Raw genomic sequence first — 26,345 nt, 5'->3', positions numbered from 1 at the left:
GAATGAAAAAAGTAAAGGAATAAAAAAAATAGTTTCACAATGCTGAAACAGTATGTACTGCATATCTGCCTTGATTCCAGTGAGAACTGTTTGGAATGTTTTTAAATGGTGTGTTTCATCTGTGGCCTGATAATCTGAATTGGATGGTCAGGAGCTTCTCAACAATATCCAGTGTGCATACACAACACAGTGAATGTTGCTGTAATAAATACATATATCACACCACACAAACAGTTGGATTACATTGTTACTGGCTTGTATTGCTGATTGTAGTAGTCTGGACATTCAACAGGACAATCCTACTGGTTTTTCTACTTGCATGTTACAATCAACCCTGCGTTACCCTGGGATATGATGTCATTAATAAATCCAAACATACTACATACATACAACACTGCTTCCCCAACTGGAACTTACAAGTCAACGCAACAATAGAAGTGCTGTCGAGGACGCTGAGCTTTACCCAAGAGTGGAGGATTCAATGACATCAGACTTAATTTAAGGGTGTTCCACTTCCTAATTATGCTCAAGGACCAGACTAACCAGTGTAAGCACAACAAATCAAAAGATCTCAGTCTTTTCTACATGTAAACCCTTACAGCATTATTTTTCCTAACAGAGGCTGGGCAATGCAGTGTGTGATTTAATGAGATACAGAAAATCAGGTAATCCAGGAGGGACACGAACACCGAAGGATCTAAATTTCAATTTATGAAGCACAGCCAATGTCAATCAAATCAATAGTTGTTAATTATTCTGATATGATAATAAATGTGCTGATTCTTGCAGGATGGGTTTCTTTGAATGTGTATGTTTGCTGGGTGTGGGGGTGTATTTTTGGTGGGTGTGACCCTGAAGAAGGGTTTTGCCCAGGGCGCCCTTCATGCAAGAACCTCCTCTGCTCAGAAGTCCAAATAACACATTTAAAATTGAAACTCTTACTACCTTATATAGGCGTGACCTCCGGTTTTGACGTTGAGGTTTGATGGGGAGGCTCCAATTAGCCGAACAGGAATTCTGACATTGCTGGGTCCACCTTCTTCTTTCTGATGTGAAACTCTGAAATTCGGACTTCGATTTATAAACAGAACGCATCACATGTCTACATTTCTACATGTTTCAGTTAACCTTGCATTGAGTTACAACTTAATTCGCCCCCGCATTTGTATAGGTCTATTAGTGGGAGGAATAATCCACGAACAGTTGGGGGAATTTCTGATTAAAATCCCCTCATCTCAGACCCCTGAAATTCGCAGCGCACCTCTGTCTGTTTATCTGTCTGCATGAGTTTCCTGCTCTGAGTCCTAACGGTCAGTGTGTGGGAACGGGGCCGGATGCAGAGCAGATTCTCCGAGGTGGGGGAGTGTGTCTATGTGTGTGTGTGTGTGTGTGGATGCTACAGTGATCCTCTAAGACTGACGTCTCTCCGGTAGCGCAGAAGAAGACCGCAGCCGGGTTCTTTCACACACTTTCAGCGCAGCCAGGCAGAAGACAGCCTTTGCCCGCAGAGCGAGACAGGAATCCACGGAGCAGGAACCCAAACTTGAGCAGGGAGGAAGCTGTAGTTTCTCAGCATGTTCAACCTGCGGAAAGCTGCGTTCAGGCACGCTCGCCCAGAGACTGTTTGATTCCGCTGGAGTGTAGGCTGCTGCTGTTTCCCCCCGTCTCTCTTTATTAAACGTCGGATGTGAAGAACTGAACCTCCATACAACTGAAATGATGTGGACCTCTCATGACACTGTTGGATTTGTTTTCCTAGCTGGATTCTGTGTTCAGTTCGGATTCTCCTTTGAAGGTAAGACACTGTGATCGTGTCGGGGCTTTTTTTTTTCTCTTTTTTTTTATGGGCTGCCCTGTATTAAAAGTGCGCAGCGCAAAGGAGGCTGCGGTGGAAACGACTCATATTAAGTGGATCTCAATGCGCAATGGGAGGAAGGAATGAAAAATGAGGAAGGCTGCGTCTTTTCTTTTTTTTTTACAACATAAGCAACTGGTGCTTTTTTATAAGTCACTTATTTTTTCTCGATCAGGAGAATCGGAGGCTGTTCATCCGGTTCGTTCTTCACCACAGTACAACAGGCTGTTTGGTAAAGAAAGAGCACTTGTTTCAAAAGCTGCCCTGCTGATTCGAGCGCTTTGGAGAGCGGGTACGCGGAGCTCTCCGCGGTGCTGGAAGCTCCACATAGTCCCCGTCTGCCTGCTACAGAGATTCCCACTTTGAAACAGCTTAAAGAATACCCAGTCTGCACATGGCGGTGGTAAAATACACTAAAAGCTGAATCGTTCGTGTGTTTGCATACACGGAAATCCTGAAGATAAAAATGTATAGTACAAAATTATAAGAATATATATATATATATATATAACTAACGCAACTCCGTCTTTAAAGATTAAAACATTCCGCCTTAATAATATATGAGAAATGTGATTTCCTTTTTTAATCTTTATTTTAGAACGTCTTTAAAAATATCCATAGATATATATTGAAAATATGTATATATATATATATATATATATATATATATATATATATAAAGAAAAACTCCACAAGTATATTTCCTTGAGCGTGTGCGCAATCAATAGTCTGAATAATTTAACCATGCTGCCTTATTCCCGTCGAAGTCTCGTCAGTATCTGTGACTGGGGAGATGTGGGGTCTGGTGCGGAGGGAACCTGCCTCCGTTTGCTCAGGAGTGCACGCATCAAGTGTTTATTTCCACTGCACCCATTGATTAACGCCCGCAGAAATCCCAACATCACCATCTCCGAACCCCGTCTTAACACATCCTCATGACTTCTTCTTCTTTCTCAACCTTTCCTTTTTCTTTTTTTTTTTTTTATTCGCAGGTCGCTTTACAGATCTGCCCTCCAACATGACAGTTAAAGAGGGCCAAAACATAGAGATGGCGTGCGCCTTCCAGAGCGGAACCGCATCTGTGTATTTGGAGATCCAGTGGTGGTTCGTGAAAGCTCCAGAGCCCACTGACAGCGAGGAGGCCGTTGATGCTCAAGAGGTACAAAGAAGCCCCTGTTTCTGTTTTGACTACCACCCCCTCCCCCACTTCTTCCTCCAATGGAGAGCTGTGCCTGCTGGGTCATAAGCACACCCACTCATGAAAGGAAAATAGGCTTCATCCAAAGCGATCTGCGCGCTTTTACGCACAAACGCTCAAAGTCACCAACGTGGTTAGCCCTCACTTTAAAACCTATATCTGAGCTCTTGGTGTTATAGCTTTTTGAAGATCCAAAATTAATAACAGACACCTATGCACACATGGTGGCACAGCATTACAACCAAAGTGAACCTTTTGTCCTCTTAGTTGATGGGTTACAAGCAGAGGAATGGGTAAGCCTAGGGATTTCAGCGACTTTAGCAAGGACCAAACTGTGATGACTGGATCAGAACATCTTCAAAACCACAGCTCTAGCATGGTGTTCCCGGTTTTCTGCTGTGGTCAGCATCTTTCAAGTGGTCCAATGAAGCAACAGTTGTGAGGTGATGACAGGGTCATGGGCCATGCTACTGTGGCTTAAATCATTGAAGGGGTTATGCTTTGGTGATAGAAAGGTGTCAGATTACACAGTGACAGGGTTGCATAGGTGCAACCCAGTCACAGCTGTGTTTCTTGATGACAGTGACCTCTTCCAGCAAAATATGGTGCCGTAGCACAAAGCAAAAATTGTATGAAGATGTTTGAGGAGCACAACAAGAAGTTTCTGATGTTGACCTGGCCCCAGATCTCAATCCAATTTACGGGATTTAAAGGACCTGCTCCTAACATGTTACAGGTGGTCATAATGCTATCCTCCCTTCCATGTACATACACATAACATAGAGAAGGCAGCATCTATGTTCATTTAGAATTACATTTGATTATTTTTGCTTTGTTTGTCACTGTTGTTGTAGTTTCCCTGGTTGGTTCCTTGTTGTCTTATTATTATTATTGTTTTTGTTTTATTTTTTACTGTTTTTTATTTATAACATGATTCCCTGGCTACGTTTTTCTTTCTTTGATTCTTGAATCTTTATAATTGGGCTATCTGATTTGCTGCATGAACTGGACACAACATGTTGGCATTAATTCAATAAAGTCAGTTATGCAAAAGAAAGAAAATCATATTTTGACAGATGAGACAATTAATCACCTAGAGTTTGGGATTGACCAAGTTTCGTTTGTTTGGCTCTGGTCGGTGATCGGCAGGTCGAATAGAAAAAATCTTTCCAACACTACAACCTCTGTTCTGTCTTCTAAAAATAATCCTGAGGGAAAAAATGGTCACAATCTGAATCTGCAGGTCAGACCTCAAGGATAAGCAGAAATTAGTATGAGCCAAAAAACAATAATCTGCCTCAGCCACTGCACGGCAACCAGGCCCACCATACTGTTTGTGTAAGCTGCAAAGACATGACCCAAAAATAAGTAACCTAAAACACATTTCTTTCAAATCTTCCTTTTTTCCCTTTTAAATCTAAATGTAGCCATAAATCTCATTAACTCTTTCAAAACAGTGATAAAAATCCCAACACAATGAATGGCCACATAAAAAAAAAAAATGAAACTAGAGCATTAATTAAAGACAAGTTTAAAAAAAATAAAAAATGAACTTGCTCAGCATGTTAATTACATAATAAATGAAGTCAATGAGCCTTACTGTTGATGAATGGATAAAAGTGGCTGAACTGATACGACCGAAGCATATTTTTATATGCTGCCTCATTAAACAGCACCACTGGAAATGCTGTGCTTTTTTTCTCAGCCTATGTATTGTTGCTGGTTCTGACAGCTCCCCTTTGCCCCCGATTAATGATGGGCTGCTCAGTGGCTGAGAGGGACTTTGTCTGTGTTTACTGCATTTGGATGGATGGAAATGACTTGCTGACTTATTGTGTGGCAGGTAGCTATATGTCAGGATCTGGAGGAGCTGCTGTATTGTCAAGACAGACATCAAAACAGAGCTGCTTTTTTTTTCCTTGACAAAGGGGTGGATGGGAAATGTGCATATGTGTGTGTATGTGTGAGAGAGAGATGTGAGGATGGCTGGATATCCATGTGGCTTATAATTATTTTTCTATTGTGGCACAGCTCTTCAAGTGGCATCAGCTAGACTTTGATCTGAGCTTGATCCCATGTGACTCTTGGATGTTGGGCTAAAGTGGCCTATTCAGACACACATCACAATTGTTAGCCATATTTCTTATCGAGGGGAAGACTGTTTGAAATGAAAGCTGCTGTGTGTATTTGTCCTGCTGCGTTGCGGTGTGAATGGATGCTCCATGTGATGAGAGCTGTTTGAAAACCAGCGGTCCTCCTGGTAGTTTGGGGGAAATGAGCAGGATATGTTAGAATGCAAATGTTTATGCAAATAAAGGCTGCATGCATGAAAAGTCTGGGTTCTTTGGATCCATCAAAACATGACATGAAAAGACTCCGACAGAAGCCTTTTACTGGCAAAGCACATATGAAATAAAGCAGAAGTCCGTGGATCAGTGGGTGGAGACGGTATTTTCAGCTATGAATGACCAACAAAGCTCACCTACAAAATATTAGTAATTCTGAACTCTATGATATGCCCAAATAAATCAGGATTATGTTACAATACATTAAAAAATGTCATGGTAAAAAGTCAGTTCTCCCATTTGTTCCCCATTTATTCCTGCACGTCACTTCTTCTTTCACTACTTCAATTATAAACCTGCATATCAGTTTATTCTTCTAGGAAGTTAGGTATGTTCATGAATCAAGGAGATTATAATCATAGAGCTCAAATCTTGTGAATTTATATTTATTGTAATGTTTTTGTATTGTATTGCACTCAGTTGTCTCCATTGATTTATCCTTTGTGCACCAGTTGATTAAAGCAAAACAGCATAGAGCGAATTCCTGTGGGTAGATATTATTCATTACCATTTAAAAAATCATTTTTCTTTACAATAAAATGTGAGTAGATTAAAAGAAAATTGCTCAATGTCTTTGGTTTCAAAGTTTAGATGAAATGACATAGAAGACAAGTATAAATTGCTGCATGGTTGGCACAAATAAAGATTCTGTGGCAGATGGCTAATTTTCAAACCTGACATAAACCATAAACAGTTGCACCATGACAAAATATACAAAAGTATAAAAAGGCCAAACAGGTGAAATGAAAAGCACCTGTCATTTTTTCATTAAGCATAGAGAAGCCTGTTGATGATGCCCAAAGCACAGGAAATCTTCCCATCATTTAAAAATTAAGCCTAACATTATTCACACCCATGGCAGGTTTAGGTTTAAAGAAATCTTTTAATTGGACCAACGTTTTGACTACTGACTGGAAGTCAGTTTAACATTCTGGAGCAGCCCAGCAAAGAGCTCTGACATGACTCACCTAGGAAAACTGTGGAGGAATATAAAGATTAGGGTGATGGCAAGGAGGCCTTCCAGCCTCAGAATACTTAAGCTCTTCACTAAAGATAAATTGTCAAAATATTAGGGAAAACATGCAAAAAACCTGGTTAGAATATACAATAAAATATATGTGGAAACATAAAGACATAAAGTTAAAATAAGTTTTCAGAATATCATTTTTGTATTCAAATGTAAATAAAACATTATGCCATGGTTTTAAAAAACTGCGGGTTTTAAAACTAGTAACATTTTCTGTCAATCCATTTTTGTAATATCAGTTTTATTTGAGCATGGCTTCCCTTCCACTATCCATTGCTATGTGTGGTCAGTCAGCTGTGTATGGCAGTTGAAGTTCCAGAAATCCTCTATACACACCCTTCTTTAAAAATTAAAAGGAAGTCCAGTTTTTTCTCATTTGTTCAGTTATGAATACCATGGGCAGCTGTAGGGAAGCAACACTGTTTTGAAACAAAATTGAGCTACAGAAGCAAATGTATTTTCCAGTTTAAAAATGAAAAACTCGCAGCCATGAAGATTTTCCTTTTTCCTTTTGGGTTGCAGTGCAAAGCTTCCTCTGCTTATTTTTTCTGGAGGATGCAGCAGCGCCTCCGCTCCAACACTTTGCCATGTCCTGTCAGTCAGAATGTGATGATGGTGGCTGAAAAACAAGAAATCAATTAACAATGATGGTTTAAACAGAAAGCAGCAACTAGTAGACCTTTGTTGTAAAGGCATTGGAGAAAATGACATCACTTTACCCTTCATCTCATCATAATGAAGCTGTTTAAAAGTTAAAAAGGAACCCATGTAAACATTTCATTGATATTCAAATGTTGCTGAAAAGTTGTTAAAAGGGCCTAACCAAGCCTGACTTTAAGGAACAAAGCAGCTTGAAAAGTCTAATTTTAATAATATTTATCTGGGTTAAAATTGAAAAATTATTGGATTAGCTGAGCTATCCACTGAGAAAACATGTTCCTAAACCTCTAATGTTAGGAGGAAAGTTACTGTGTCTGTAGCTACTAAGGCAGGTAACCGTACTAATTAGCCAGCTAGCGTTAGCTTCGTTCAACACAAAGAGCAGAAGGGATAAAAACGATGTGTTTGTTTGAGAAGTGTGACATAATTTAGTTTGTTTATTCTATATATTTATAGTTGTGTTACCTTTTAGACTGCCTGCTGGTGTTTTAGCTAACTTCACCTCAGTACTTGAAATTGAATAAGGATTTCAACCTTAAAGTGTTCAGGTTGTTTGAAGTGAGCTTCTGTGAAGTCATTATCTGTAATAGTTCCTTCACCCTGCAGTAGACAGATGTTTTATGTCCATGAGCTTGTTGAAAAAGTTACTTCATTCTCAGAGTGGTGGAAGCTAACAATGTTTTATTGCTCTCCTTATGTGTATCTGTTCATCAAAATAAAGCATAGACACAAACTGTGGCAAATGTAAAGAAAAATGTAATGTGCATTCTTTTATTGCTGTATTCTGCTATGGTAACACTCAGCTCATGTAAATTGTTGCCTGCTCCTCTCAAGCAAAGGAAATGAGTAGTAGATTCTATGCTGCAGACATATACAAGCAGACTTCCTTGAATTCACTATTAGCTCATTTTACTGTTTATCCATCACAAAAGCAAGCTGCTCATTTGATTCTTTATTTTAAAACAAAGGAATTATTATTCTCGCCCCCAATTTGGCATTAGTTCATACCAACTGTTCTGGATTAGAGTGAACTGAATTTGAATAAACTGGATTAGAACTAAATGGATTTCAATTATTTCTTCAGTAATTAACTGGATCCAAACATTCATTTTGACGGTAAATGACCCTCTAATGTTTTTTTTGTTTAAAACTAATGCAATATTATTTTCTATGCCACTTCAAAAAGACAAACTAGCAGTCCAGCAAACAGTATAGGGATTTATTTTTAGGACCATATTTCATATTCCACCTGGAATTACATCAAAAGATTTATTACAGGAGGGTTTGCAGAAATTTGGTCCACTCTTTTATAAAATGAGAACAGAAAACACCCAGGTCACGAATAAAGGCTTTTAATGGTTAGCATTTTGGAATCAGTAAAAAGATGTAGAATCCCCAGTAGAATGTTGAATATTTTAGTGACTAAGATCACTAATGAACTGAATTACCGTCAGAACTGAAACTCCACTGACTTTACTTGACTGAACTGAATCATAAACAGAATTACACTGTATAAAATTACACAGTATATATTATATGTCGTTTTGAATTTAGTTGATTTGGGTGAATTTGATTAAATTACAGTTGGAATGATTTGGACTGCTTTAATGTGTAACCTTTACATAAACAGGAAAAATCATATGAAGAATAAATATTTATTTGTAATGAGTCTTTTCATCATGACAGACTGCAGTACTGGGTTATCACTCAACACATTCCACCAATCAAAGCGTTCGACTGGTAGGTTAACTGGGTGTAGCTGGAATAAATTGATGGTTTGAACTGGACTGAATGTAACTGGTTATGAAATGAAATCTGGCTGCACTAAACACGCATGAAATAACCTAAACTGGAGTATGCTAAACTGAGATTGTTCAGAGTTGTTTGAATCAACTAAAAGGAACTGAATCAAACTGAAAATGCAAAAAAACGTATTCTAATTCTAATATTTAAGTTATAGATTGGCATTAGAGACCATTGTTCCACACCTAACAGGTACATTTGTCCATATGTCCTACACTAACCGGTGTCACAGTAAAGGTATGGAACTTGTACTGGATATGGTTGACACAAGGTGAGGTAGAACTGACCGCAGACAAATTTTTATTCATATTTAAGCCTTATGAGTTATAACCATATATGTAATATCATACAAACTCTAAACCTTAACTAACTACAATGCTATATAACATGTGTTTATGGGTTGAATGAGTTTCCATGGCTAGGTTGGCAACTTCTGCTTCTCCTTTCTTCCTAACATTGAGTGTTAAAGTTAAGCCATTTTTGTCTGTGGGTGTACTTACTTAAGCTAGAGAGGCTAGAAATAAACCAAGGTACGGAAATGACTTTAAATTCTGGCATGGCCATTCTATTTAAGCCTATCTTGTGTGTACTCTTTTTATCCTGGTGTCCATGAACACATTGTTTACCTGCAATACTTTGGTGTGAAGAACCATGATTGTTGTTATTGTTTCTTGAGTGAAATTGTTAGATAACAGACTGTGGTGGACACCTAACAAATCCATCATCTAAACTAAACAGCCGGGGAAGCTACCCGGAGTTTCTGTTTTCACTAAACGATGAAGTCAAATATATTTTATAGAATAGGAATTTAGTCCAATCATCACTGAGAATTTTAACAATGTCATGCAGAAGCCCATTCAGTGGTTTGGGGAAAAAAAATCTATCTGTAATTGAAGCGCCACCCTCTGCCAGTTGTGAAAAATACATTTACAACATGCACATGTAATGTGCACAGAGACATTAAACAGTGGTTCATTTAATGATTAAAGTCCTAATGGGAAGTCTTATCTTTCCCATACACTGTCTAAAATTTTTAACTAATTCTCTTGCCAAGATTTGACAAAATAATAATGTCTTAAGGCCTTGATAGTGTAAACCACAGAAAACTATTTCTAAAATTGAGTCAAGCTGGTGTGCCTAAATATATAGTAAGATGTCTGTCTTATTGGTATGCCAATGAAACCATACAGGTGGGACAACTGTGTGTCTTCACCCTTCTGGGTCAGTAATGGAGTCAGACAAGGAGGCACCCTGTCCCCTGCATTGTTCATTTTTTAAATGAATAACCTTTCTACACAGTTAAATCTGTGTGGAACTGGCTGTATGGTGGTTAAAGACACAGTTGTAACCACTTGTTGTATGCTGACGACTAAAATATCTTGGTCATGTGCTGACAGACTGTCTGTCATGAGGATATTTACCGTCAGGTTCGAATGTGATATGCTCAAGCTAATGTTCTAGCTCGGAAATTTGGATATTGTCCTGATGAAGTTAACTTGTTTAGATCATATTGCGCTTCACTGTATACGGCACACTTATGGTGCAATTAAAAAAAAAGCCTTCAGAGACTGAAGGTGGCTTATAATGATGCATTAAGACTTTTGTTAAAGTGTGAACTGCCTCCTACAAAATAAGTATTTTTCTTTTTTTTGTTTTTATTTTAAGTACTCTTATTCTCCTTTTTAATTTTTTTTCTTTTATCGTTGATTGTTTTTTGTTTTTATGTGATCTGGACTACGAGTCTGTAATAAATCTATCTATCTATCTATCTATCTATCTATCTATCTATCTATCTATCTATCTATCTATCTATCTATCTATCTATCTATCTATCTATCTATCTATCTATCTATCTATCTATCTATCTATCTATCTATCTATCTATCTATCTATCTATCTATCTATCTATCTATCTATCTATCTATCTATCTATCTATCTATCTATCTATCTATCTATCTATCTATCTATCTATCTATCTATCTATCTATCTATCTATCTATCTATCTATCTATCTATCTATCTATCTATCTATCTATCTATCTATCTATCTATCTATCTATCTATCTATCTATCTATCTATCTATCTAATCTGTATATTTGCATGGAACCACTGCAGGTTTGGTTCAGAAAATACAGGCTTGACTGTGAGGTGAAGACATGAAGAAAGGCTCCTTGTTAAAGTCTCTCGGGAGAACATGTTGAAACGTTTTCCTACAAAGTCTGTCCCGGACTTGTATTAGAAAGACAGGGCTGAAAACAAACATCAATACAGAAAGCCACGGTTTGGCCTTCGCTTTCTTAACAAGTGCATAAATGAGTCTTCTTCTGAGATTTCTAGTGGCAAATATGCTGCCACTTTATAATTATGCACCGGCTCAGACAGACAGAAACAATCGCACCTCCATGACACGGGAAGGCTCGCTGCTGCGATTTGCTACACTTGTGGTGATGTTGATTCAAGTCAAAAAGCTACGCGGAGCGGAGGCGGGGGCAGTTTGCAGGGGAGGGGAGTGCAGTTACAGAAAATGAGCGGAGTGCTAAGAAATGCCTGGTCATCACTCTGAGAGGCATTTTAGGCTGTGCTTGCTCCCAGCTTCAGATGGCTGCAATAACATATAATAATGTGCCGTTGTTGAGTGTCATCAACAAAGGCTTAAGTGTGGCTGTCAAAGCAGACTTGGAATATCATTTTTGTACCCATATATTTGAATAGATCTGAGCATTTAATGAGCAGGGAGAGCAGGTTTTCAAACTGCTCGTAAAGCACTTGTGTCATTTCAAACAGGAGAAGAGTTGCCACAAAGCCATTCTCTTTCAGCTTTGAATACAGATTACGTATTTAAAACCAGTCGTCCAACACTGACACTAATGATGTGGAGTTTGAGGTGTGGTGTGTCATCAAGTCCTCATCTGCATCTGTAAAGCCCTTCCACTATATGGTCCTCTGGTGTTAGATGACATTTTATCTCTTTCCCTTCACATGCTAGGACTTGTAGGTAGGTGGCACTAAGGTAAAGCAGTATGACACAAGGGTTTGTTGAGTTCTTTAGGCAGGTAGAGGATGAGAGGTTTAGGTTACAAATATTCTGGACCGGGTCATTAGGTTTGAAAGGACAGTCAAGGTTGAAAAGGAACAAACAGGAGGATTCTAACAATGCAGAATTTCTCTTATTATGCAGGATGAAAGCGTGAGAAGCCCAGGTTCTGGAAGCAGTAACAGTGCATTGCAAAAGTGTCCTCAAAGCTTTTTCATATTTTCTTACAACAGTTTGAGGTTTGGTCTACCACTATCTCTAGACTGAAATGTATCTCTATCTGAATTAGATTGAATAGAATGTCTTTGATAACATAAATTATCAACACTTGTCACGGATCTTCAACTGGATTTAGGTCTAAATTTTGACTGGGCTGTTCTGATACCTGAATATGCTGTGATGGTGAACCAGTAGGTCCCGTCTCCAGCCTTCTGCAGCCTCTAACATGTTTCCTTCCAGGATTGTCCTGTATTTAGCTCCATCCATCTTCCCATCAACTCTGACTAGTTAATCTGCCCATGCTGAAGAAAAGAATCCCCACAGCATGATTCTGCCACCATCATGTTTCAACATGGGGACGTTGTGTTCAGGGGGATGTTATGTGTTAGTTTTCAACCATGTAGGCCAAAAACTTCAATTTTTGCCTCACTTGACCAAAGTGTAACACTGACACAATATGCTTGTATGGGTTACATTTTTTTGGTATGGACCAGTTATCGCAAAGATATTAACAAAACTGACAACAGAAAATTAAGTTCGTCATAGCAGCCTGGGATGGAACAAGACAACCAGAGGAAGGAAAAAGAAAATGCTCATCTGATTCAGAAATATATATTTAACTTAAATTACAACAAACAAAGAATTAGACAGACACCAGATATGTGTGTCAAGACAAGATTACATTAGACAAGTATCCAGTCATTCAAATGCAATACTATTATTTGTTTGACTTTCACATCCTTTTCAGTTCAAAATGGTTCAGTTTGTGGTTATCCAAACTAAATATGAAAGTTCAGTTATTGTCCATGTTTTTTAGTTAAGTTCCTTTTGGGGGGAAAAAAAACAGGACTCTCACAGTGTCCAAGGTCCCGAATCAAAAGGGAAAAATAAATAATCCTACCAGCTCGCCACTCTAGAAGAGGTTCAGGGAGTCCAAAAAAAAACCTGACCTATAAACAAGGTCAAAATACATGCAATTAGCATCTGGAAAAATACATTAGGTTACTGGTAACATCTCTAAATTGCATTCTGTACATACAGAAATTACAATAATAATTCAGAATTTCAAATGATTCAAAATTAATTCATTGATCATTGTATTCAAAATAAGCTGCACAGCTAGATTCAATTAATTCAACAAAATACAGGCAGTAGCATAAAGCTAAAAGAAACCATGCATACCGTAGGCGTTTCACTGACATTGCTACTAACATTAGCAGCATTAATATTTAAACAGTGTCAAAATATTCCAAAACATTTGCATGATTCCATAGAAATGCAGCTGAATTGTTAAACATTTGCCACAAACAAATATACGGTCATAATTTATGACCGTAACTAACGAATGCGGAAGTGAAGCCTTAACACAACCGGCATTAAAAATGAACTTCAGCAGAAAAGTTGACGACTTTACCCAACCGGTCTGAACAATCATGTTGTAAAGTAACTTACCAATGAGTATGGGAAGATTTACATAAGGTGTTAATCGGATTTTGTGTTGAATCAGTCATTTGTTTATTCCAGCCATGCACAGCCTACAGCAAGGAGGACGTGACATCAGAACGGGGCGTACTCTGAGAGCGTTTCCCTTTATAACGGCGCCACTGATGGCTGAACGGGCACTCAATTTAAGTAACATAGGTTACAAAAGCAGCTTCTTCCACATGTTTGCTATGTCCCCTGCGTGACGTCCAGCAAACTGTAATCTGGACTTTCTGCCTTTGGCTGCTTGTCTTGCTGGGTTGGCAGTTTAGGAGGACGGCCATGTCCTGTTAGCTTTGCAGCTGTGCTATATTCTTTCTGTTTTCATATGATGAACAGAGCTTCATAAGATGTTCAAAGCTAGGGATGTTGTTTAAGAACATGTCCTTCTCCCTGATTTGTCTGCTTGATTCCTTGGTCTTCATAAAGCTTGTTTGTTCACTAATCTTCTCTAACCTCTGAGGCCTTCACAGAGCAGCTGGATTTAAACAGAGATCTTATTACACAGATGGACTCTAGTTTCTAATTAGGCAATATCTGAAGGCAATTGCTTTCAGTGAATTTTGTTTAGGAGTATCTGAGTAAAGAGGGCAGCTAACATACATGCCACACTTTTCAGATTTTTGTTTGGGGAAAAATGTTGAAAAGCCTGTTTCATCCATTATTTTCCTTTCACTTGGGCACAATCCACTACTTTCTATTGGTCTATCACATAAAACCCTCCATGCATACATTCAATTTTGTGTATTAATACGTTTGCAAGGCAGTGTAACAATGTAGACAATCTTTGAGAGTGAGGCACTCAGGTTCTAGAAACATTTCTGAATGTGGAGTGTGGCCTCTTTCATAAAAAATTCACATATTCTTAAGTATTTTTAAAGGACTGTGATTAACTAAAACCACTGGTTTTATAAATTTTCTGTTCCTTTCTGGCTTTTTCCTAAGATGAGAGAGATAGTCAATGTCCATTATAATTCAACAAAGAGCCCAATCCCTGCAAACCCTCCAGTAATACATCAATACCTCGGATGTCTCCTCTGTTCTAATATAATTCCATGTGGGAAATAAAATGTGCTTCCAGAGTTGAAATACAACCTTTGTGGTTACTAGCATGCCTTTTTCTATGTTTTATTCAACAACACAATGCAGTTCCCTTTACTGTATTCATATAGCACCTGTGCACAACAAAAGTTATTTATAGGTAATTTACACACAAAGTCAGCTCCTTGAGTTCAGGTCCAATTAAATATAGACTAATTTGCTGTCAGTGTGACCTGTTCATTAAATCCAGGTGAACATAACTGTATAAATATTTATTTATCGGAACAAGCTTATTTTAATAGAAAGATGGTTTAACAGGGATCAGTAGATAGGAGTCAGTCAGATAAAACAGACATCATTTGGAGAACATTGAACTTGATTAATGCACAAAGAGCATCAATTACATGTAGCTTCATGGAGAGAGAGGACAGTAAAGGCATCAAGTTAATGGGAGATGGTGATTACATCATGGACAATTCCCTAGCTGGCTAAGCCTAAAGCTCCTAGATCAAGGAATAACTCAACACTTAGCATATATTTATTTAAAAGGAACATGTTAGGTGTAGTCTTTATTATAGATATGGTGTCTGCCTCAGAACCCCTATGGAACCTGGTTAAACAAAAAAATAAAAATAAATACTGCCTCCAGTTTCATTGTTCTGCAAACTGTAGGAACCAAGCATCTCATTTTTTGCTTGGTATACACTGAACTGATTTTTTTTTTTTCAGACGTAATGGAGCTTGGCTGCAGAAGGCTGTTTTTTTCTTTGTATGTTTTGTCATGCATTCTGAAATGCCAAGTCTCATTTGATTATTCAAAGCTCACTGTTATCTGTTTTGCTTTAGATGCTTGTGTTTTAAAATACATGTTTCATGGGTCTAAATGTGAGGAAATGAAGGAAATTCTCTAGAACATGAAGTCCTACTGCATTAGCCAGTTGGACTTCCCTGCTCTGAACCAGGAAAATATCTAAAGCATGCAAGATAGCAATCTAACCTAATCTAATCTAATCTAATCTAATCTAATCTAATCTAATCTAATCTAATCTAATCTAATCTAATCTAATCTAATCTAATCTAATCTAATCTAATCTTCTAGTTCTAGTTTTTATCCTTCACCTATGCCACTGCATATTTTATTTCCTTGACTCCTAATTTAAGCAGTTGTTTAGATATTCCACTACAGAATGGGATACTTCTTTAAGAAGGCATTCATTCTTCAGCTCTCACCTGTTTCCACATGCAGCATTAATATGCCCATTTGGAACATGTTATCAAACTAGGTGCAGACATTGGCAAACAGCATTGTTTTTTATCTATTTTAAGGAAGCAGGCAAACATAATACCAAACATACTAGACTGGGAGTCATAAAACTAAATATTGAAGTACTTTTTGTTGTCATATTTTGAAAAAAATTATAAATTTAGCATTTTCTTGTGTTTTTCTGTAATTTTGAACATACCTAAAAGACATCACCGACCCCCTCCTTGACCCCCTGCAGTTTGCCTACAGAGCCAACAGGTCTGTAGATGATGCAGTCAACCTAGCCCTTCACTTCATCCTCCGGCACCTGGACTCCATAGGAACCTATGCCAGGATCCTGTTTGTGGATTTCAGCTCTGCCTTCAACACCATCGTCCCAGTTCTGCTACAGGAGAAGCTCTCCCAGCTGAGTGTGCCCGACTCCACCTGCAGGTGGATCACTGACTTCCTGTCTGACAGGAAGCAGCGCGTGAGGCTGGGGAAGCACGTCTCTGACTCCCTGACCATCAGCACCGGTTCCCCCCAAGGCTGTGTTCTCTCTCCTCTGCTCTTCTCCCTGTACACCAACAGCTGCACCTCCAGTCACCAGTCTGTCAAGCTTCTGAAGTTTGCGGACGACACCACCCTGATCGGACTCATCTCTGATGGTGACGAGTCCGCATACAGATGGGAGGTGGACCATCTGTTGGACTGGTGCAGCCAGAACAACCTTGAGCTCAACGCTCTAAAGACAGTGGAGATGGTTGTGGACTTCAGGCAGAACCCAGCCCCACCTGCCCCCATCACCCTCTGTGACTCCACAATTGACACTGTGGAATCTTTCCGCTTCCTGGGAACCATCATCTCCCAGGATCTCAAGTGGGAGCCAAACATCAGCTCCCTCATCAAGAAAGCCCAGCAGAGGATGTTCTTCCTGCGGCAGCTGAAGAAATTCAACCTGCCAAAGACTATGATGGTGCACTTCTACACAGCCATCATTGAGTCCATCCTCACCTCCTCCATCACCATCTGGTACGCCGCTGCTACAGCCAAGGATAAGGACAGGCTGCAGCGTGTCATTCGGTCTGCTGAGAAGGTGATTGGCTGCAGTCTACTGTCGCTCCAGGAACTGTACACCTCCAGGACCCTGAAGCGGGCAGGGAAGATTCTGGCTGATCCCTCCCACCCCGGTCACAGACTCTTTGAGACTCTCCCCTCTGGCAGGAGGCTGCGGTCCATCCGGACCAAAACCTCACGCCACAAGAACAGTTTTTTCCCATCTGCCACCAGCCTGGTTAACAAAGCCCGGAAACCACCCTGACACTCTCCCTTTCCCCCACACCCCCCCTTTTTTTGCTGACAGGACACCTGTAACCTGCAACTCTATGCGTTACATTAACGCTCAGCTTGGACTCCTGCTTTACTTGCACTGCTTTACTTGCACAATGATCACCTGCACTGTTGTATTGCTCTTGCATCTTATACTGCTCTATATTTACTCTCACTCACTTAAAACTGTGCACATATATTTATATTATATTGTAGATATGTTTATACTGTTTAATTTGTACTGTATTGCACCGACTACGCCAAAACAAATTCCTTGTATGTCCAAAAACGTACTTGGCAATAAAGCTTTTCTGATTCTGATTCTGATTCTGAATATTGAGAAAGATTAAAAAAGAAAAATGTCGTGGTTAAATAAAAAATCTTGGGTGAATCGCATGTTTATCTGAAAATGATAGAGAGGTAGAGCAGTTTGACATGAATACTAACTGAAGCTCAACATTAGCTCCATTTGTTCCATTTAAATTACTCAAATAATCTAAAAAAAAGAATAAGCAGCTTAACAAGATATGATGGACATATAATGCATGTATGTCAGCTCTGATCTAATTGTTCCATCTTCTGTGTCATGCGATGTTGATGTATTTGACTGGACCTTTAGGTATGATCAAACAGTAGATAAATCCTGGAGCACATGTCTGACATGGAGACTTATTTTCATTTGCTAGTCTAAAAATACATGAGTTAGTGTCCCCATTTGCTTTTAAATCCTGTGTGTTCTGAAGAGGTGGATGTGACTATTTCTTTGTCATCTAATCAGTTTGCTGTTGTTTGCAATGAGATCAGTTTATGGAGTAAATCTTTAACTTGCCATCCAATTGTAATTCTATTTGGTGTGAGAATATTTTTGGATTATACTAGGCGGTAAAATTTTTTACCTGCTCTGAACCTTTCATCCAGGCCTCTGCAAGATTTATAACTAATTTATCAGTCTTGCCTGGTCTCAGAATAAATTCATGAAAATAAAAAAACAGCTTAGAATCGATTGAAACCCCTCTGTGACTGGGAAAAAAAGAACACCTTTGCATATCTGGGGTTTCAGAGAGGCTACACCTTGACAGTATGAATTTCAAAGGTGGATCAAGCAAAGACTCAAATCGACAGAGATGAACAGAGATGGGCGCAGTTTAGAGATTCATGGTGCATTTCATTCCTCAAATACACCCCGGAGTGCATGAATGGCTGAGCTGCTCCTGGATTGAAAGATGGGTTTAGCTGACCTAAAGTATGGGAGCTGCAAATAGTAAGAGAAGTTTTTGAAAAAGAGAAAAGAGAACACGTGGCAAGGTGCCCCGCAGACACTTAGAGCTGGAGCTGAGGCCTGATGTATGAATACAAACAATCCAAACACTGTCTCACTTTTACCTGAATGCCCTCATGCCACAGCAAGCCTTACCTCCTTTTACAAGTAAGTTTAAGAATCCACTGGATGTAGCAGCAAGAAAGCATAAAATCCATTGGTGGCCACGCTCTCTGGGTGACCTTCTTGTGTGCCTCCTGCCCCTCTACCAAGGTGGAGGCTTTCTCAGATTATGATAGTTGGTGTCAAGGTCTCCATGATTCACCGGGCCCAGGCCTGGGAACTGCTCCGTTCAGCTGGATCATGCAGCCAGACATCTGTAACAATCTGTGTTGGTTGTAATGAACAGAAGATCTCCACAGGAAGCTGCTGGTTCGTGTGTGAAGGTGAAGAGTCTGCTGCCTTCATTTATGATCAGTGAACTGTGAAGCACTCACTGTCAGGCTCAGCCACAGTTACCAGTCAGAGAAGGAGCAACTCTGCACCACTGCTGTCTGCTTACATTAATTTATTTTAGATTGATTTTATGAGACAGACAAACACAAAGTAGAGCATAATTGGGAAATAAACGGATAATGATACAGGATTCCTGCTCATCTCCATGTGAATGACAGACTTTTCAGGACCTAGCTTTCCAAAGATCTCATTTTGTGTTCATTGTAAACTCTGAAACACTGATGCTGACTGTGAATGTATGCCAGATATTTCTGTAGTGGGCAGACTTTAAGTATGGACTCTGAAAAAAGAAACTAGAAGTAAGGAAGGAAGGAAGAATAGAAGGATAGAAGGAAGAAAATACAGGGGTTGGACAATGAAACTTAAACACCTGGTTTTAGACCACAATAATTTATTAGTATGGTGTAGGGCCTCCTTTTGCGGCCAATACAACGTCAATTCGTCTGGGGAATGACATATACAAGTCCTGCACAGTGGTCAGAAGGATTTTAAGCCATTCTTCTTGCAGGATAATGGCCAGGTCACTACGTGATACTGGTGGAGGAAAACGTTTCCTGACTCGCTCCTCCAAAACACCCCAAAGTGGCTCAATAATATTTAGATCTGGTGAATGTGCAGGCCATGGGAGATGTTCAACTTCACTTTCATGTTCATCAAACCAATGTTTCACCAGTCTTGCTGTGTCTATTGGTGCATTGTCATCCTGATACACGGCACCGCCTTCAGGATACAATGTTTGAACCATTGGATGTACATGGTCCTCAAGAATGGTTCAGTAGTCCTTGGCAGTGACGCGACCATCTAGCACAAGTATTGGGCCAAGGGAATGCCATGATATGGCAGCTCAAACCATCACTGATCCACCCCCATGCTTCACTCTGGGCATGCAACAGTCTGGGTGGTACGCTTCTTTGGGGCTTCTCCACACCGTAACTCTCCCGGACGTGGGGAAAAATGTAAAGGTGGACTCATCAGAGAACAATACATGTTTTACATTGTCCACAGCCCAAGATTTGCGCTCCTTGCACCATTGAAACCGACGTTTGGCATTGGCATGAGTGACCAAAGGTTTGGCTATAGCAGCCCAGCCGTGTATATTGACCCTGCGGAGCTCCCGACGGACAGTTCTGGTGGAAACAGGAGAGTTGAGGTGCACATTTAATTCTGCCGTGATTTGGGAAGCCATGGTTTTATGTTTTTTGGATATAATCCGAACATCCCTTTCAGACAGCTTCCTCTTGCGTCCACAGTTAATCCTGTTGGATGTGGTTCGTCCTTCTTGGTGATATGCTGACATTACCCTGGATACCGTGGCTCTTGATACATCCTAAAGACTTGCTATCTTGGTCACAGATGCGCCAGCACGACGTGCACCAACAATTTGTCCTCTTTTGAACTCTGGTATGTCACTCATAATGTTGTGTGCATTTCAATATTTTGAGCAAAACTGTGCTCTTACCCTGCTAATTGAACCTTCACACTCTGCTCTTACTGGTGCAATGTGCAATCAATGAAGACTGGCTACCAGGCTGGTCCAATTTAGCCATGAAACCTCCCACACTAAAATGAAAGGTGTTTCAATTTCATTGTCCAACCCTTGTAAGTAAATATAAGGAAGAATGGTAGGAATCATGAAAACAAAGAATGACAAGAAGAAAGGACATTAGGAAGGAACGAAACAAAGGAAGATTGAAAAAGAAAGGAAGGACAAACGGAAGTAAAAAACGGAATGGACCATATCAGGAATGAAGGAAATGCAATTTAATCTGATTCAATTCAAATTCAAAAATACATAATTAATCCCAAAGGGAAATTAAATGTTGTTGTAGCTCATATCATACAGGTTTCTTCAAAGAGGCGCTGTAGATCCTGATGGCTGTGGGCAGGAAGGATCTCCTGTAGCGCTCTGTCTTACAGCAGATCTGAAGAAGCCTCTGACTGAAGACACTGTTGTTGTACAACAGTCTCATGAAGAGGATGGTCAGGGTTCTCCATAATGTTCTTCATTTTATGAAGAATCCTTCTTTGTACAATGATCTCCAGAGGTTCTAGAGGAGTCCCCAGAACAGAGCCAGCATTCTTTATTAGGTTGTTGAGCTTTTTTAAATCCGTGGCTTTGATGCTGCTTCCCCAGCAGATGATGGTAGAAGAGACCACACTCTCCACAACAGACGTATAGAAGGTATGCAGCATCTTGCTAGAAACACTGAAGGTCCTAAGCTTCCTCAAGAAGTACAGTCTGCTCTGTCCTTTGATGTAGACGGCTTCACAGTTGCATCTCTACTCCAGTCTGTTGTCCAGGTGAATGTCGAGGTATTTATACTCCTCCACCACCTCCATCTCTTCTCCCATGATGGAAATAGTGTTTGACCTATTCCTGATACTCTTCAAATCTACAATCATCTCCTTTGTTTTATTCACGTTCAAGATGATTGTTTCCACACCATGCCACAATGCTGTCCACCACCTTCCTGTACTCATCTTCTTGTCCATGTCTGATCCACCCCACGACTGCAGAATCATCTGAGTATTTCTGCAGATGACAGGAGTCTGTCTTGTACTGGAAGTCTGAGGTGTACAGAGTGAAAAGGAATGGTGAGAGTACAGTCCCCTGTGGTGCTCCTGTGCTGCTGACTACGTGGTTAGACACACAACCATGATCTTCATAGTGCTGCCAGCTTTGTCCGGATGAAAGTGAGTTCATTGAAGCAGGTGTATGATAGCAACTTCAGCTCCAACTCCACGACATCAAGGAGGATGCAGAGGTTGTTCCTAAACTGAACCTATTAAAGAAGAAAAAGTTGAGTTATTTTGACTCTGTCTAGACATACATCTGTCAGACAAAGCATGGGAGAGTATGCCAATGATTGAGGGCTCAGAGGAGGAAGGGGAACAGAACTCTGGCTCCAGTCGATCAAATGCAACTAGCAATGAGTTTCTGACTTTGATGAAAGACATTATGCCGGCCTGCAAAAGCCCGCATAAGGTCTGCTGAAAGAATTGTTGAACCTTATGATGTCCTTGCAGCAGCTGCAATCAGTATCAAATCGTCACCCTGAGTGGGGAGACGATTCAGTAACAATGTTTGAGCAGAGTGATGTCTATGACAGTGCCATTAATCAGAACCAGCAACCTCAATTAAGAGGTTCCACCACTGAGCCAAATATTCCCCCTTATCAACTAGAAGAAGACCTTGAGAATTACCTACTGTTGGAGCGCATCGCCAAGACCTGGAGGTGGCCAGAGAGTGAATGGGCATGTCATGTAATGGAACAGCATAGAACAACATTTAGATGTGCGTTTTTTCCCCCATACGTATGCAGAAATGCAATACTGAAATCAAATTCCTTACTTTTCTGTCTTTACCAGCTTTTGACTTTTGTTCCATCAGTAAAATAGTTCCTCCTCAAATTCTCTAGGTTTCTCCATATGTCGTAATATTTCCGATCACACAATGAAAACAATGTCAAAGTAATGAACCTGTGTTTACTTTAATTGTAAAACCAAAATAACACTGGACTGGCCAGTGTGTGGTTGATTGACGGATGATGGAGGCACAGAAAGACAAGATGAAGAAATCCGCTCAAGCTCAGCTGGAGCATCACAGAGTTCTAGGTCCAACAATCTGAAGCTGATATCTATCAATAAAAATGGTCTTGACTGAGAGGCACATCAGCTTTATTTGCCTTCCAGCATGGTCACGTGTTAGAATGACATACCTAACTCAGTACTGAGTGGGTTGTTATTGGATCAGTAAAACATTACTAAACTTTGCATATAAAACTCCTCATTATATTGTTTCTCTTTGTGTGCTTTGGTTCTAAACTAAATATACGTTATTGAGCCAAATTATTCAGTATATAATTTAAATCTGATGTTTCACCATATTTAGCTAATGGAATATTTATCTGCACACACTAGAAAGAGAATGTGTGCCTTCATATTTATACAGATTTAGAAACACGTATATAGTTTCATGTTTTTTATCTATTGCCTAATTGCTGTGTGAGACAACAAGAGCCACCTCAGTGTGAAATGGATCTGCAGTTCAACAGAACCTCTATTTCATGGTTCCTTTACAAGAAACACAACAGATCATTAATTTTATGACCACATGAAAAGAATCAGAAATGAGCTTCTTTGGTGCAGCAGATATGCTGCACATAGTTTTTTAATTGGTCGATACAGATCCCCGGGTTTTCTTTGCCACCCGATCCTTTAGATCCTGATTTTGTTCGCTTGTATTCTGTTTCTAAAAACGCATACAAACATATTTGTGTTAACAATCAAATGTAACAAATGTTGACTCTAAGAAACAGAAATGAGTTCCTTGATAGAGGTAGCAGTTTTTAATCCAACAGTAAAAAAAGGAATTACAGGATTATCATCATTTCTGAATCAAAACATTCATTCTAAATATTTATTGGATTTTAACTGACCTAAAAACAAATTATTTCAAAGAACATGCTGCTCCTTGATTGTCAAAAACACAACATCTACAAAAAAAAAAAAATATTTTTGTTTTGTCTGGCTGATTACTGGACAGAGCTGATCAGGGGACCTTTTACTGGCTTATCAATGGCTCTGTTTCAATCTGTGGATGATACACACAATAATACATTTACTGTAAGAGTTGGTTTGGCACATACCGTGGTTTTGGGATCACAGCTCAGCACAGGTTTGGTAGAGGGTCAGATAGAAGAAAATTATAGATGTTTCTGTTTTGCTTTGCTTTCGTGTAGCATTCTTTAAATAGTATTTTTCTGTATTGATACTTGACACAAATCAAAAGCAACATGTGTGAGTGCTCTTCTGGATGTGAGTGGCAATCAGTCACCTTTGATTTATTGTGCAACTGATTCCACAGTGCCGTTGAGTGGACATAGTTTACACTCTTAGGTTTTGCACAGGAGAATTAAACGAATATAATGTACTTGGTACTTGTAGACTTAGTTCATCATTTGGAGTGCAAAAAAATTAATATTTCAATTCATTATCTCTTGGAAAATGGCGAACATTCCAGATAACCCAGACCTGTGCTGATAGGACTATGCGGCCGATTGATAAAACTTCCACCTTTCTTCTCAAGGACAATAGCGCTTCTATCAGTGTTGACAGTCTAATTCCTGCAAACACACTCAGACTTACATTTGCACCCTCAAGATTCCACCGTACCCTTGCTGAATCTTTACTTATGTGTGTGTTGCTTACCCCTGCTGAGGTTTTTTGTACTGTTTCAGACTCTATTCTGCTCAGAATAGAGTCTGAAATATGATTTTTTTCCCTCCTATCTTACTTTACCTAAATGTGTGATTTCATTACTTTTCATAGATTTTACCAGCGAAAACCAAACATTATTAGTAACTTGGACTTTAGCTGCTCTTACACCAATGATCCAGCTTTCTTAATTAGATTACTTAGTTCAACGTCAGCACCAGTAAAAGCAATATATTATTAGCACCTGAAAATGTGGATTAAAGCTGTTTTGTACCAGTGACTCAGCTTCACTAGTTAGAATTCAGTGAAATGATGAGACTTCTTAGCACAAGATGGTTTCCCCTACATAGAGGACTTAATAATATAATTACTTCTTTAGAAAGATTGGTTTAGAACCAGCTCTTACCAGTAAAACCCAAAGGATTATTAATGTTATCTGTATCATTGTAATATTGACCAGAGATTTTTAGATTTCTCAGAAGGATTCATAGATTTTTAGATTTCTTAGCATTTGATTTGTTTTTCTGTGTTTTTTGTGATTGTATTGTAATTGTATGTACAGCGCTTTGAGTGTCTTGTTACTAAAAAGCGCTTTATAAATAAACTTACCTTACCTTACCTTACCTTGCCTTGCCTTGCCTTGCCTTGCCTTGCCTTGCCTTGCCTTGCCTTGCCTTGCCTTGCCTTGCCTTGCCTTGCCTTGCCTTGCCTTGCCTTGCCTTGCCTTGCCTTGCCTTGCCTTGCCTTGCCTTGCCTTGCCTTACCTTACTTCTGAAAGGTCACAGCGGTGGGCATTTCTTCTTTCAGTGACTCCAGGCATGAGTGTTACTAGACATGGCTGACTGTTCAGGTGCCAGGGATATGAAAGAGATAGCTTATGAGTTGGCTCTCCAGTATCAAATAAAATTCACAGCATGTTTATTGGTGGATCAATCAGATCCAGATGCCTGTCTACTTTTAACCAATGTTCAGAACAATACAAACACTCATTGTTGTCTCATGGAATGTAAAGAAAATGGGCTGTCTTCATGCTGCTTACTATGACTTCTCTCCTAGTTGAACATAAAACAGTTGTTTTAAATATTTATGATTGATCAATTCCAATTAAAAATTTTAATTTAGGTTTAATATGGATCTTTTTTATTTAGGTTTAATAAAACATGCTTTTTTGTTTAAATTTCTCAACCTAATATACTAGAAATAGATTACATAAATGTAACTTCTGTTACATTTTAGGTGGGCTGTACTTGGTGGGAGGCACATAAATCAACTTGTGGTGGTCCCAAAGAAACTTTTTTATAAGTTCAGGGAAGATATACATTCATAAAGGAAGTTTGTGTGGAATGGAATCCATGCTGGTAGAGCTAAAGTGATGTACAGGTTTTTTTCTTACCTAATAACCCACGACTTTACTGTCTGACAGAAGTTGGATTTAAGGCTATTGCTCCTTTTTTTTTTTCAGTCACTGATCACGTTAGGGCTCCACAAAATATGTTGTGGAAAAACGTATATAAAGTTTCATGAGCTATCCTATGGCTTGCTGCTGTATCTGCAAGCTGTGCTTCTTTCCTTCTCTCCAAAATGTCAAAAAAATCCTGAATTGTAACTTTAAAGGGCTCTGTTGTTGGAGCCAGAGCTGCTTCAGCTGTCAAGTCCATTCACGTAGTTTGGAGCAGAGAGATGGTGGAGGGAGGAAGAAAAGGGACTGACAGATGTAAAAGAAAAAATAAGTCTTATGCAATCAGGGCATATTGAGGCTCTGGGGAAATATCTTGATATGTTTATTTGTGAATAAAATACAAGATTCTGAACGCAAATAGCACAGACTCAATGCTTCACTAAAGCAAGCAGTGACTTCCTTTCTTGCAACAGCAGAGAAGAAGAGTTAATAGTTGTTAATTAGGTTAGTGACTCATTTTAAACCAAAGTCAGGTTATGGGTAGTTACATAACAGATAAATGGACCAGTTGTCTCCAATTAACCCCTGTTAATGTTTTTGCCGTACTGTTATATGGTTGTTCATGTACTGCTGATTGCATTTCGACATGTTAACTTGATATCTGTGCTGTTATTTGGGCCATACTCTGCTTCCACCATATTTCATCTATTCCGGGTC

The 26,345-nt window shown here is 39.3% G+C and overlaps 1 protein-coding gene across 2 annotated transcripts in view; it reads left to right on the top strand.

Moving 5' to 3' along the window:
- The first annotated feature begins 1,298 nt into the window (after window positions 1-1,298).
- vstm2a (V-set and transmembrane domain containing 2A) overlaps window positions 1,299-26,345 on the top strand; it is a 149,153-nt gene continuing 124,106 nt past the window's right edge. The window contains exons 1-2 of one of the 2 annotated variants that reach the window (XM_047349447.1): window positions 1,299-1,795; window positions 2,848-3,014. In XM_047349447.1, coding sequence (XP_047205403.1) covers window positions 1,717-1,795; window positions 2,848-3,014 — 246 coding nt within the window. In that variant the 5' untranslated portion in view covers window positions 1,299-1,716. The remainder of the gene's footprint in view (window positions 1,796-2,847; window positions 3,015-26,345) is intronic. The other variant, XM_047349448.1, reaches the window with a different exon arrangement.

The sequence above is a fragment of the Girardinichthys multiradiatus genome, chromosome 21 (assembly GCF_021462225.1).
Source record: "Girardinichthys multiradiatus isolate DD_20200921_A chromosome 21, DD_fGirMul_XY1, whole genome shotgun sequence".
NCBI classification, from domain to species: Eukaryota; Metazoa; Chordata; class Actinopteri; order Cyprinodontiformes; family Goodeidae; genus Girardinichthys; species Girardinichthys multiradiatus.
Note: the sequence above shows the minus strand (reverse complement) of the source record. Positions and strands in the feature narration are given on the sequence as shown.